The following is a 14,822-nucleotide window of genomic DNA, read 5'->3' on the forward strand; positions in this document are numbered from 1 at the left end:
GATCTTTTAACCGAATTCGGGCAAGCCTTTCCTAACATGTTACACTTAGATGCATATAATTATCCTTCTAGATTTGGTCCAGATCAAGTAGGTACCATAGCCCGCCTTTTTGGCATTTTACACCCTTATAGGGCCGAGGCTCCAGGCCCAAATGATAGGGCCTGCTACCCAAAGCCTGGGGCCATTCGGGTCTATAAGGAAACCTTCTATGCTGGTTTTCGCCTTCCTCCTCATCCTTTTGTTTTTCGCCTTTTGGCTGAAGCCCGAGTCTGTCCGACCCAACTTACACCCAATTCTTGGCGTTTTATTCACTGTTATATGGCCCAATCTCGTAAACACGGTTTTGAGCCAAATGTTTGTGTCTTTCGTTATTTATTTAAATTTGTAAATGCTTCTGAGGACCAAGGATGGGTCAAAATAGTTCATAGATCCTTGGCCCGCTCCTGCTTTATTTCTGGCACCAACCCCGACTCGTATCCAACATGGAAGAGTGAGTGGTTTTATGTGTTTCTGGATTCCGAGGAGGGTTGGGACAATTTTTTCAGGCCCGACTTCTCAAAAAGTATAGACGGGTCCTTAAGAGACCTAAAATTGGGGATAGATGAGGATGCGGCCATCAAGGCCATCACTGCTGATAACTTGCATCATTGCGCTCTCATCCTTTCAGAGGGTAATTTGCAAGGTTTAGGTCTAAGTGACCTTGGTCCTGAGGGTATTTTTTCCCCCTTTTTGTTCCATTTTCTTAATTCCTTATTTGTCCTTCTTCTTATGTGCCTGTATCTGCCTGCAGCTAGGGCAGCTTTGGACACGATCTTCAAGAAGCGGGAGGCCCGTGTTGCCAAGGGCTCTGCTATTGAGACCCACCGCGACAAGCGGGTTAGGGTTGGTGACGGCCCTTCAGTCACAGTTCAGGAGGCCGTCCCTACCTTTTTATCCCAGAGGCCTCTTAGCCTTGACGAGGATACCTCTCCTTTCACCATCACTTGGGGCCTTCAGAGGTGGGACACGGTGGTAGGAAGTTCCGAGGCTGCCGCCGTTTGGTCTGAGAGTGTGATTACGCCTCGTGACAGGGCTGAGATTGTAGAGTCTTCTGATGACCTACAGATTGAGCGTCTGGGTGCTCAGGTCGTGGCTTCTGTAAGCCTCTTCCTCGTTTCCTTTTTTAACTGTTTTTTTTATTAACTCTTTCATACTTACTTACTATACTTGGATATGCTCGTGTAGATGAATACCTATCTCCAGGATGCCCTTCACAATTTGAAGGATGTGAGGACTAGCCTAACTATTGCTGAGAGAGATAGGGATAGGTACCTCAAGGCTTTCGAGGCCAACTTCACCCGTTTCCGTGAGGTAGAGAAGGAGCTGGCGGATGAAAAGGAGAAAGTTCGTAAGCTGGAGCTGGATGCTCAAAGGGCCCGAGCTGAGGTGATAGCTGAGTATAAGGCATCTCAGGACTTTCAAGATGTCCTAAATGTTGAGTACGATGCTAACTTCCCGGAGACCTTTTCTAGCTGTTGGGAGCAGATAGTAGAGGAGATTGGGAAGAAGATTCCGGAGGTGACTCTCACTGCCTATCCAGTCCCTGTTATTCCTGGGAAAGAGCCTCTTCTTGATGATATTCCTCTTTCTCCTACTCTTACTACTTCTGCTGAGGCCGCAGCTGTTTCTCCTCGAGATGCTGATCCTGTGCCAGTTCCTTCTTCTGCTGCCGATGAAGGAAACATTGATGATGACTTTTTCAAGGATCTTTGAGTATTTTGTTTTTCTTGTTTGGCCCATTGTGGCTTTCTATGTATTGACTTAATCGTATTCAGAACTTATTACCCTTCGGGGTTTATTATGCTATTTTAAGTTATTTGTTTGCTTTTCTACTATCATTTTCAAGTACTTGTACTGTTAGCTTGCTAGCCTTTTAAAAGCTATCTCCTATTTTCCTCGTACTTGTACTAAAATAGATAAGCAAACTTAATAATAGTATGAACCAAGTAGTTCTATGAACTAAACAATTGTAAAACAAGTTTTACGGCAACTCTTGGGATTCATCCCTTACACCATTCCTAAAAACAAAGCTAAAACATGTAAATCCTAAGCAATCAAAGCTTCAAGGTGCTTTTCAACCTACTTGTCACCTTGACAAGTGAGAATCATGTTTAATGGCTTTACACATAGTAAACCTTCAGGTTTTATGCATGCCAAGTTCTCGGGACTTCATCACCATCCATAGTCTCCAACTTGTAGGTTCTTCTACCTTGTACACTCTTGACCTTATATGGCCCTTCCCAATTTGGGGCAAGTTTCCCTTTCTGCCCTACACCAGAAGATTCCACCTTCCTCAAGACTAGGTCACCCTGTTTGAAGAACCTTTTTTTAACCCTTAGGTTGTAGTAGAACGAAGCCTTTTTCTGATACTCTACTATCTTTGCATGTGCCTCATCTCGCACTTCATCAATTAAGTCCAGAGCCAACCTTTGTCCCTCCTCATTTTCCCCCGCATTGAAAGCTTGAATCCTTGGAGAAGAATGTGATATCTCCACGGGAACAACTGCTTCTGCCCCATATGCCAACATGAAGGGAGTTGCTCCAGTCGTGACTCTACAGGTAGTCCTATAGGCCCATAATATTGGAAGTATCTCATCCACCCAGTTATTCCTTGATTTCTCGATCCTCTTCTTAAGTCCATCCAGGATTATTCGATTTGCTACTTCTGCTTGCCCATTGTCTTGTGGGTGAGCCACGGAGGTGAACCGTAACTCAATTTCATTTTCTTCACAATACTTCTTGAATTCCTCGTTGTTAAACTGCGTTCCATTGTCGGTGACTAGGACACGGGGAATTCCATATCGGTACATAATGTTTTCCCACAGGAATTGTGCAACTTGCTTAGTTGTGATTTTGGCCAAGGGTTTGGCTTCAATCCACTTAGTGAAATAATCAATGGCTACAATCAGGAACTTCCTTTGTGTCGTGGCCATAGGGAAAGGCCCTAGAATATCCATCCCCCACATAGCAAAGGGAATAGGCGAGTTGATAGATGTCAGCATCTCGGGAGGTTGTCTAACAACAGGTGCATGCTTCTGACAGCGGTCGCACTTCTTCACATATTCTTTGGCATCAGCCATCATTTTCGGCCAATAAAAGCCTAGACGAGTTATCTTATGAGCCAAGGCCCTGCCCCCCAAGTGTTGTCCACAAATACCTTCATGCACTTCTTCAAGAGCCAAGTGTGCCTCATCGGGCCTGAGACACCTCAAGTAGGGAACCACGAAAGATCTTTTGTAAAGAATCCCATCTATCAAAGAGTACCTTAGTGCTCGAACAGTTAACTTTCGTGCTTCAGTTTCATCACTTGGCAACCAACCGGTTTGAATGTGAGCCTTGATAGGATCAATCCATGACGTCCCCAGGCCTATGGGAGCCACAAGCTTAACATCTATGCTTCGTGTCTTCAAAACACGGAAGTACACACTTCCCGAACTTTCTTCTATCTCAGATGAAGCAAACTTTGATAGCGCATCTACCTTGGCATTTTCTTCCCTTGGAATGTGTTCAACACGACATTCATTAAATTGGGTCATCACAGCCCTTACTAGGCGGACATACTTAGCCATCGTATCATCCCTTGCCTCAAATTCTCCCTTTACCTGGGATATGATTAGCTTCGAGTCTCCACGGACCTTTAAGTTTTTGACTCTAAGTGTCCCAGCTAGACCAAGGCCAGCAATCAGGGCTTCATACTCTGCCTCATTATTTGTGGTTGGGAAGTCTAGCTTTATAGCATACTCAATTAAGAATCCATCAGGGCTTTGCAAAACCAGCCCTGCTCCACTGGAATTTGTTTTTGATGCTCCATCAAAATAGAGAACCCAATATCCTTTCTCCTTATCATCCTTCTCTCTGTCCCCATTATCGACTCCCTTGTCTTGAGGTATGGTATCTTCCTGCCCCCCGACTTCTTGGTTGGGTATGGTACATTCCACCACAAAGTCAGCTAGTGCCTGGGCTTTTATGGCCGTCCGTGGCTTATACTTGAGATCGAACTCTCCCAACTCTATTGCCCACTTAATCAATCTCCCACTTGCCTTGGGACTGTGAATGATATTTCTCAGTGGCTGATTCGTTAGCACCTCAATCTGATGAGCCTGAAAGTAAGGACGCAGTTTTCTCGAAGCCATTACCAAGGCTAGAGCAAATTTCTCAATAGTTGAATAATTCAATTCAGCACCATGCAGAATTTTGCTGACATAATATACGGGTTTCTGGACTTTTAGCTCCTCCTTAACCAACACCGCGCTCAAGGCGCTCTCTGAAACGGCCAAGTATAAGAATAAAACTTCATTCAAAGATGGGTTGGCCAACAACGGGGCCTGAGCCATATACTTCTTTAACTCTTCGAATGCCTTCTGGCTTTCCTCATTCCATACAAATTCTTTGATATTCTTTAGTGACTTGAAGAATGACAAGCACTTGTCTCCTGACTTGGAGATGAATCGTCCTAGCGCAGCGACCCTTCCTGTGAGCTTCTGAACATCCTTAACAGTTTTTGGTGGTTCCATGTCCAGGATTGCCTTTATTTTATCGGGGTTAGCCTCAATTCCTCTCTTTGAGACCATTAATCCCAAGAATTTTCCAGATCCTACTCCGAAAGCGCACTTCGTAGGATTCAACATCATCTTGTGGTTCCTCAGGATCTCAAAAGCTTCCCTCAAATGGGTTATATGATCAGTCTTTACTAGACTCTTGACTAACATGTCATCAACATAGACTTCCATAGTCTTACCAATAAGATCCTTAAAAATTTTATTTACCAACCTTTGATAGGTGGCTCCCGCATTCTTAAGACCAAACGCCATAACAAGATAACAATAAACACCAAAGTCAGTGATAAATGATACCTTTGGAATGTCATCCTTGTGCATCTTAATCTGATTATATCCGCTAAATCCATCCATGAAACTCAGCATCTCATGCCCAGCAGTGGCATCAATCAAAGTATCAATCCCTGGCAATGGAAAACAGTCTTTAGGGCATGCATCATTCAGATCAGTGAAGTCTATACACATCCTCCACTTTCCATTAGCCTTCTTTACCATTACAGGGTTTGCTAACCACTCCGGAAATTGAATCTCCTCAATGAAACCGGCCTCTAGGAGCTTCTCTACTTCCTGTTTTATAGCCTCTTGTCTTTCCGGGGCAAAATTTCTTTTCTTTTATTTCACTGTCTTCCGGCTTGGATCCACGTTTAGCTTGTGAGTAATCAACTCCGGGTCTATGCCTGGCATATCAGCTGCTGACCATGCAAATACATCACTATTTTCTTGCAAAAATTTCACCAACTTCCCTCTAAGGGGCTCCTCTAGTGTGGCTCCAATGAAAGTCATCCTCTCAGGATTCTCAGGGTCTAAAGGAACCGAAACCAAGTCTTCTGCTGGCTTTCCTCTCTTCTCATCATTTTCTCGGACATCCATATCTTCAATAGGAAGAACCTGCCCCCGACTCCATCTGCCCTCAAAGAGGCCACATAACAGCTTTAGCCATTTTTTGATCTCCTTTCTCTTCTCCAATCCCGTTTCGGGTGGGAAACTTCATAACTGAATGGTAGGAAGAGGGGACTGCCTTAAAGGCATGTATCCCTGTTCTCCCCATGATAGCATTATAAGTTGAACTAGCCTTTACTACCACGAAATCCAACATCTGCGTTGCTTGTCTTGGTTCCGTACCTATGGTGGTTGGCAGTTTGATTATTCCTTCCACAGGACATTCTACTCCAGCAAATCCATATATCGGCATGTCGGTTGGTGTCAACTGGGAATCATTATACCCCATCCTTAGAAAGGCGTCGTGGAGCAATATATCCACAGAAGCACCATTATCCACAAGAACCCTCTTAACCGGGCTATTTCCTATTATTGGTGTTATGACCAACGGGTCGTCATGAGGAAACTTTACGCCCTCTAGGTCAGAATCATCAAAAGCCAATGTTACTTCTGTCCTGGCCCTCTTCGGGGCTTCTCCAACAATATGCATAACCTCCCTAGTATATGCCTTTCTTGAATTTTTGGACAATCCAGCAGCAGTCGGACCTCCAAAGATCGTGTTTATCACAGGTCCTCGAGGGCGTCGTGGTCCTCCAAAAACTTCTTCAATCTTCCTTTTCGAATCAAAAACTCAATTTCGTCTTTCAATTGCCTACACTTATCGGTGTCATGGCCAACATCCTTGTGAAACCTGCAATACTTGCTTTTATCTAGCTTTGAGGGATCAGCCTTCAAGGGCTTAGGCCAGCGAATATCTCTATCTTTCTCAATTTCCATCAAAATCTGACTTCTAGGAGCATTCAGCTTAGCGTATTCAGTGAACTTTTGCCCAGGTCCTCCCTTCTTGGGGGTTGAATCAGGGTTTTGTTCGGTTCTAGGATATTTGTCCTTTGCAATATATTCTAAATCAGTTTTCCGCTTCTTGCCTCCAGTGGGCTCATTACTTACTACGGTCTTCCTCATACTTTCTTCAACCTTGATATACTTCCCTGCCCTCTCTTGGAGCTGCAACATGCTTTCAGGGGGACGTTTGGCCAAGGACATCTTGAAAAACTCGTCCCTGATTCCTTGTTGCAGTGCTATCATGGCTACCTTATCATCAAGGTCTGGGACTTTTAAAGCCTCCTTTGTGAAACGATTCAGGTAATCTCTCAAGGATTCTTTAGCTCCCTGCACAAGACTCATAAGAGATGCTGAACTTTTCTCATGGACTCTTCCACTGATGAATTGCTTAATAAAAGCCTGACTTAACTCTCTGAACGATCCAATAGAGTTTGGGGGTAAGCGACTATACCATCTTTGAGCCATACCCGACAGGGTTTGAGGGAAGGCCCGACACTTAATAGCGTCATTCACGGGTTGCAGCAGCAGTGCATTAGAGAATGTCCTAACATGATTAGCGGGGTCTCCCGTGCCATCATAGGCTTTGATAGTGGGCATCTTGAATTTCCTTGAGATGTGGGCATTCATTATCTCTTCTGTAAAGGGTAGAGTTGGATCATCAGGATCTCCAAGGGGAAGGAGATTGCTTGGATCAGTTTTTGGGACGACAGCCCTTATTAGTACCGGACCATCCAAGTCTATGACAGGAGGAAGATTTCTCCCCCTAGGAGGTATCTGGGGTCTGGTGGCCTGGTGAGCCTCCAAATCACGCCTCAGCCTTTGGATCTCAGCCTCATGAGCCCTGATCCTTTCCTGCACTTCTTGGGGATTCGCCCCTTGGGTGCTTTGAGGGCGTTGCCTTCCATCGGCCATTGGCTCTTTGCCAGGACGCCTCCTTCTCGGGGCCACTTCATCATCCGAAGATTCAGAGTCTCTCTCAGTGTAAGGACCAGAAAATTCCCGATCCTCGGGGATAGGAGCCAAACCTCGTATATAGGGGGGCGATTGCCCTCGTGCTTCACTTCGTCCAGCATATCCACTTCCTCCAACCTCGGGGGGAAGGGGCATCCCATAAGGGGGTTAGTAGTAACAACAGTTGAATATTCATATCCGACGGGTCGAGAATTCACAGGTATATGTACTTGTTGAACTTGAGGATTCGTACCTTGAATAGTCGGGGGAGTCGTCCCTTGTGGCTGAGGTTGAGTTACCCCTATCTGGGTTTCCACCTGAGGAGATGCATAAGTCGAATGGGGAGGTATCTCCACGGTGGACGAAATCATTTGGGTTGTTCCCGATGGTGTTCCTTCCTCCAGAGCACTAGTTGTTCTCCGTGTTCTCGCCATGGTTGTTGTTGTTCTTCTCACAGACGGCGCCAAATGTTATGGATAAAAAACTAAGGTTATTATTTGCTGTATTTATTACTAAGATTCGGGAGTTCAAGGCCTTTAATGGCTGCTCTCGTGTTTCGTAGCTTAATTATGCCTTTACGAGATGCCTACGTATCTCTGTGAATTAGAGAATCAAGCCAAAAAACGTAGTTCTGATCTGTGGGGTGAGGCCCCTTATATAGGTGTGAGAGTCCTTGAATTGGACTTGGCATATGAGACTTGGTGGTCAAGTCTCTGAATTAGGATAGACTTAGGAGTCCTAGGAAGTAGGAAGCTGACTCCTTATCTCATGAGGTTCCTTGGAGGCCAATCTACAAGAATTTATATTCCCACTAGGACTTATCTTAATAGTTGTTTTCCTCCCTTATTTATTAATTACGAAATTAATAAATAATCAGGGCTTTTGGGCCTTCTTTGTTCCATCAGGCCTGATCTGGTCCATCAGGCCTGATCAATGTGTTGACCTTTTTGGTCTGAATGTCATACATCTTCTTATTGGGCCTAGCAGCCCACACCTTACAATATTTAATTATACAATCAGGATTTATTTATCCCTATCAATTAGAATCAGACTTATATTTATTTTCATTTCAGACTATTATTGTGATACGGTATTTAGTTTGCAAGTCTTATATAGCAAGCCCCCAAGCAAAGGTCACTGACTCGTAACATTTAAAACAAAATCTGGTCACCACCCCTGCAAATGAAGTCTGTTTCCAAGGTAGGATGATATGGTTTGGAACGATTGCAATCAATTGATGATCACCTTCTTTTCAACTGCACTTTTGTGACTCATATAGCAATCAGCAATATCCCTCATCCCATCCGATTGACCGAATAAATACCCTTCATTGATGTCCTGCTTCTTGCTTTGGCTTTAGCTTAATTTGCAGAGTTGGGAAGTCTAATATGTTAATTTTCCTGCCATACAGTATGCACCCCTGTACCCACATGAAATTGCAGACACTCAAACAACACAAAAGATTGTAGAAACTTTGTACTTAATTTGCAACAACGATATTTAAGAACCTGCTGATCAAAATTATATTTATGTGGCATCAGTAATCCGAAGAGATGAAAGTCAAGGTGTTATGCGTAACTGAGGGTTGCCAAAGAGTTGTCATGCGTTGATAAAATTTGGTTTGAATCCTTCTACAATAGTGTCATTTGTTATATTAAAGTTATTGTACCAGTAATCTTAATGTACCCTCTTGGCCAGGCATTGGTTTCTTCTATAAATACGCAGATTTGCAACTGTTTACAGTTGGGGCAACTAGTAACATAACTTCTCTAGTAATCCAACACTCAAATTTGTACATGTTGGACTTTAAAGAAATTGGTAAATTGATGTAGAAGGTATACAAGGCAGGACACTATCTAATTCGTCCAGGTCGTGATTTTGAAGGTTTATAAAACCCTGAAATTTACCATCTTCAGCAACTGAGCAGGTGATCTTGATAAGTGCATTAAACCAGAACACAGATTACATTTTTCTAAGGAATCGTGTTATAATACTATCCTCGAACGTCTAGTAGTCCCCGTCTGGACTTCTGCAGCTTGCCTGGTCCTGTTTCTTTGCCGATTACTCTGCACAAGAGAAATTCCAAAACTATGTCATATCATTTTTAATAATACACTAATGTGGGGTGATGATTTGAACAAGAATTTTACCAAGGAATTCCACAACGCCTCACTTGACCCATGTATTTATTTATTATCATTTCAAATTAGAGATATGTTTTCCAGAAAATTAAATCGTCCAGACCAAACAGTTCATATTTTATGCTCTGCAATTCAGCAGAAAGATACAAGTCGGTGACGATATATTATCATGGACAGGTCTGTGTAGAGTACTAATCCTGCAAGCCACCAAACGAGTTGAATGAAGATGGACCACAGAGAAAGGTAGGCTTAGTAGAAATCAAGTATATGACGAACATTTTATAAGTATAAGAGTCCCTTATAAAAGGATGTTAACAAGATACACAAAAATTATCCATAGTGATGACTTTGGAAGAATTTACAGTGCTGGTACGATGTGCCATCGAAGGATTATTATAGAACAAATTGTGCTTAGAGATGTGGATATTCTACTTGAATTAAGTAAGATGTATAATTTAGAACTGATAGTGCACACTGATCAAGAGTTTCAAGACTCTGCATCACAGAACAGAACACTGGTAACTAGTAGATAACTAAAGAATCAAATATCCTAGTATAAGTTTAGAGCATACATTCAGAAACATTCAAGATTAGAACTAATCAGATTAGTGAGAACAAGCACAAAACTCAGGCATATTTACCTATCAGTTTCGGAAGCTGTAGTAGCTTTAGGAAGAGATTCGAAAATCAAGTTAAGAGAAAACATTGACATCTTAGCAATCTCCAAAATCGCAGGGTTTCGGATAGAAGAAACATCACTAGTCAAATCCTCATAAGCAGCTTCAAATGCCCGTTGCCAAAACCTGGGAAACTTAATTGTCTTGCTATGTGTATACACATCCCACATACGTCGTACCAATTTTTCTCTATCTTCTACTTCCTGCAATTGATCCAACACTACTTAAACACCGCAGATATTAATCTAATCCAAAAAACAAACAATCGTCTTAATTTTTTTTAAAATTACTTGCTTATTGCTTTAAGGCATCTAAAGATCAAATTATCTACTTCAACATGTTAGGTCGAGCACATGTTGTGCGATGATCAAGTATATCAACACCCTCCATTCCGTAGTGAACAAATACACAAAAAAATATTGTGCTTGGTGCGATGATAAGTACATCAACACACAAATTAAGATCAAATTATCTACTTGTAACATGTTAGGTTATCAAATGTCACGGTTGGTGTGATGATCAAGTACATCAACACGCTTAGTTACGTGTGAACCATATTAAGCAAAAAAAAGAGATATATAAGAAACGGAAATTAGGATGAACATGAAACTTGCAGTTTAAGTAATTATTACGAGGATGTCTAGGTCGGAGTGAAGAGGATAGTAAAAATCGTCCGTGAGTGTCGTGGCGGCGGTGGACCAGTTGAGAGTGACGGAGCCGGTGAACATTGACCAGAAAGCTAAAATGAGAATGATAATGAGAGCCCACAACTTATATCTTGTTGGTCCAAAAATAGAGGAACTAGTAGCGTTACATTTGATCATATTGTTAAACTGAGATGAGCTGAAGCTCATCCGGACTACACTTGTGGCTGATGGATTTTTATGAGAGAGAGAGAGAGATTTTGTCATGACGGTTAAGAATAAACCCCCGTGATAAAAGCCTCTGTTTTTGGGTCCAAGACTCACAGGCTCTGCTACAAAGTAGTGTAGTATTCATGTTTTTTTACATGGTGTGACACAATGCTTTCCGCAACGAAAATAATGTAAAGTTCAGACACTATTCACCACATATCCATGTCTTTCATGTCCAGCTACTGTAACTATAACATGGTTTCACTTGTTCACATGATTCGTGACTCAAATAATTCAATTGTGTTAGAATAATTAAATGAAATGCTTAAGAATAGTATGACTCATGCCTCTAATCTGGTTTGACCATAGGAAATACAAGGCTGGCCTCTTAAATAACACTCACAGTTTTCTTTATCGGTCCAAAAATTAATATTCACTTGACCAAAATGCAGAACGTGTATCTCTAATTTGAAAAAAATGCAAGGCGTGTACCTCTATTTTTGAAAATTGCATAACGTGTACATGGAATTCACAAACTTGTGCATAATGTGTCCAACCGTCATCTCAACTATTAGTGCCGCTGAAAATTACATTACATGTACATGAAGTTGTCATCTCAGCTATTAGTTCCGCTGAAAATTACATAACATGTACATGAAGTTCACAAACTTGTGCATAATGTGTACAACCGTCATCTGAGTTGTTAGTCCTGTTAGTAAATAAAGCAAATGAAAGAGGGTGTTGTGGTAATTACAGCAAAAGCAACATAAATGTACTACATATGTATTGCTAGTAGCTCATTTGACGTCAATCTTCTACTTTACTCTTCTTTCTTCTGTTAGGAATATGTTTTAAATTTGATGACCAAAAAATCTTAGTAGATTTAATTGAGTGATTTTATAACTATCAACGGATAACCATACTTGTTCATCCGTTGATAGTGTAGCTTATATTCCAATAAGCTTTTGTAGCACATTTCTGTATACTGTAACTTAAAAGTTTAGAAGTTGTAGATAATTCCAAGTCATGTTGACTACTAGAAAGATATGCAAAATAAGTTGGCTAATTATAAATATTAGATGTCTTGTAATTTTGCATAAGTGAAACAGTATCAACTGTTAAGAAAATACTTTTAACGGATAAACTACAAAGCTTTGTCGAATGACTCAAGACACTTTCAACGGATGATCCATTGGAGACTCAACGGATAACTCATGTGGAGTATCAACAGATAACATTAACGTCTCAATGGATAACCAATTCAAATAGTAGTTGAATGTGACTTGACAGTCACATGGGTTGATTGTATACAAAGGAATGTGGCAGCCTATTTGCAGATTTGAGAGAACAAAAGAGCATTTCCATTTCCATGTTTGTGACGCCCTCAATCTCGGGGGTTAGAAAATGAGGACCTACACACTATTAAACTAACATTAATAAAAGCATAAACCCCAATTAACTATTAACAGGATCTAATCATGATTAAGTTTGAGACAAGATATATCTATCAACCAACAATAATTATTACAACCCAAAATAATATTAAATTTATATATAATCGATTCCGACTTGGAATCGACAGATAACCCATTATATCATTACAAACTTTCCAACTAAAGTGCTTGCTCACAGTTCTTGTACTACCTGTTCTGGCATCTGGAAGCCTACGACACGGTAGGGGCCACCAGGTACTCTCTTACGAGCAGTGCGCCTTAGTCTGGTCATCCTCTTACTTAACTGCCATGGTTAGAACAAAGCAAAATATATGAGCACAAAAAACTCAGCAAGTAACTAGTTGCTCCAAAATCCATTAATACTTTTATTTCTACTAAGTTTATAACGAGCGTACCTGTCACCACATCCACATCTTGCACAACTTCTTTCATTGTCATATTGAAGGTTCTAGATCTGGGTTGAGCTGTTGGTGCTTGGAGAAGCGGTGGTCCAGCAATCCTAAGAACATTTGCCTTCTAAACAGGCTCCTTACAATTTCTAACCATATGGCCCACCTTTCCACACTTAAAATAAGTTAATTTTGGCTTCCTTGCTCCACTTGGGCATTCTGTTGAATAATGCCCTTTCAAATTACACCTAAAACAGGTCACATCCAGCTTGTTACATCTTCCCGGGTGTCTCTTCCCACAAATTTTACATTCCTGAATCTGAGGTCTACTATCCTTTCCCGACTGTCCTGTGTTCTAAAAATGATTCTTTTGAGCTCCATTCCCGGGTTTAAACTTCTGAAAATTTTGATTATGACCTCCACCATTCTTGCCAAACTTCCCTCTAAACTTCGAACTTCCTTGTTCTTGCTCTAAGTTCTCAAACTTCCTTTTCCTACCTTCATTCTCTCTTTTTGCAGCTTCTCGCTTCCCTTCTACTATCATTGCCTTCTGCACCAGGGTGGCATAGTTCTTGATCTCCAAAAGTGCCACTTGACTCTGTATCCATGGCCTAAGTCCCTGTTGGAACCTTTTGGCCTTTTTTACTTCCGTATTCACATACTCAGGTACAAGCCTAGATAAATCCGAAAATTTTACTTCATATTCTGTCACCGACATATCCTCTTGTCTAAGATCCAAAAACTTCATCTCTAACTGGTCTTGCATATAACTTGGTAAGTACTTCTCCAGAAACATCTCGGTAAACATTCCCTACAATAAGTCTTTTCCTTCAAGTAAAACCTTTAAAGATTCCCACCAGAAACTTGCCCCGTCTTTAAGGTAATAACTCACATACTGTGCTTTATTTTCATCCTTAACTTCTGCTAATTTAAACGCTTTCCCCATTTCTCTTAACCACGACTGAGCTTTTATCGGGTCTAGAAAACCTAAGAACTCTGGGGGATGTACAGACTGAAAATGTTTGAAGTTTCCAACTTTAGGGGCTACGGGTTGTTGTAAAAGCTGAGCAAGTCGGTTCATCATAGAAGTATCTTGGTTTAGTTATTAGTCTTGGGTTTGAGTTTTTTCTTCTTGGTGATCTGGTGAGTTGGCCATTTCTTACAAACCTGATTGAGCAATTATTTAGAAATACGATAGCATGGCATTGACGTATAACAATAATATTTTTACCTCGAAATAACTTTTACGGGTTTTAAACTTTACCCAATTTTACACATGCAATCCTAATACTATATAATTTCTCTATCAGTTGTGTATTTTCACATGGTACCGGGTATGATTTTGCGAAATGTTAAACACGGTTATATAGAAACATGGTATGTAAATCAGTTTATAAAGATTTCCAGGGTACCTAATGTAACACAATCATAAAAGGTTATGTATGGACTGAACCGTGCATGAATATAGAAGTTTTAAGTGCATTAAGTTCTAGAATAAGGTACAACAATATGACAGGGTTAAACAGAGGAAAAACAAGAAAATATCCCCTATCTACCCCTAACTTCTAACAACTGCTATGGAACCAAGTTCTGAAATCCAATACATTATAACAAAATAAAAAAAGGATCCCGACATCTGACCAAGTATCCCAAGCCTACTGGCGCTGAAAGAAAACAACAATAACTACGGGCTCTACCAGATGTCGGTCTGACCAACATTATCTAACTGTCCAGAATCTCTCTCAACACAACCAACATCCAGCGAATAATTTTATACAACCTCCGGGCCTCAGTATTAGCATCACTAGTGGACGGTCTATTGTCCAATCTCCTCCGGGAAACCTGCTCCACCATCTGAATCCGGGCTCTCCACTCATCCTCCATAACTGAAGTCCTCTGCCTAGACTCTCGAGCTAGCCTATCCACCAAAGCTCCCAACTCAGGAATGCGGGAGTAAACAAAATCTCGATCATGGGCTA

General features: G+C 41.3%; 1 protein-coding gene across 1 annotated transcript; it reads right to left on the reverse strand.

Annotated features, from left to right (window-relative positions):
- Nucleotides 1-8,974: 8,974 nt before the first annotated feature.
- LOC141702601 (uncharacterized) lies at nucleotides 8,975-11,149 on the reverse strand. Its single transcript, XM_074506255.1, has 3 exons — nucleotides 10,779-11,149; nucleotides 10,111-10,349; nucleotides 8,975-9,394 (listed from the first exon to the last, which is right to left on the reverse strand). The coding sequence occupies exons 1-3, from the start codon at nucleotides 11,055-11,057 to the stop codon at nucleotides 9,322-9,324; spliced, it is 591 nt and encodes a 196-aa protein (XP_074362356.1). The 5' UTR covers nucleotides 11,058-11,149; the 3' UTR covers nucleotides 8,975-9,321.
- Between the last annotated feature and the right edge of the window lie 3,673 nt (nucleotides 11,150-14,822).

This window comes from Apium graveolens, unplaced genomic scaffold (assembly GCF_009905375.1).
Source record: "Apium graveolens cultivar Ventura unplaced genomic scaffold, ASM990537v1 ctg531, whole genome shotgun sequence".
Classification (NCBI taxonomy): domain Eukaryota; kingdom Viridiplantae; phylum Streptophyta; class Magnoliopsida; order Apiales; family Apiaceae; genus Apium; species Apium graveolens.

What these genes read in the sequence shown, in the direction of transcription:
- LOC141702601 (XM_074506255.1), bottom strand. Translation starts at nt 11,057, where the DNA reads ATGACAAAATCTCTCTCTCTCTCTCATAAAAATCCATCAGCCACAAGT. An exon ending in ACTCCGACCTAGACATCCTC is followed by an intron (nt 10,350 to 10,778) that starts GTAATAATTACT and finishes GATCAATTGCAG; the next exon opens with GAAGTAGAAGATAGAGAAAA. An exon ending in ACAGCTTCCGAAACTGATAG is followed by an intron (nt 9,395 to 10,110) that starts GTAAATATGCCT and finishes TCTCTTGTGCAG; the next exon opens with AGTAATCGGCAAAGAAACAG.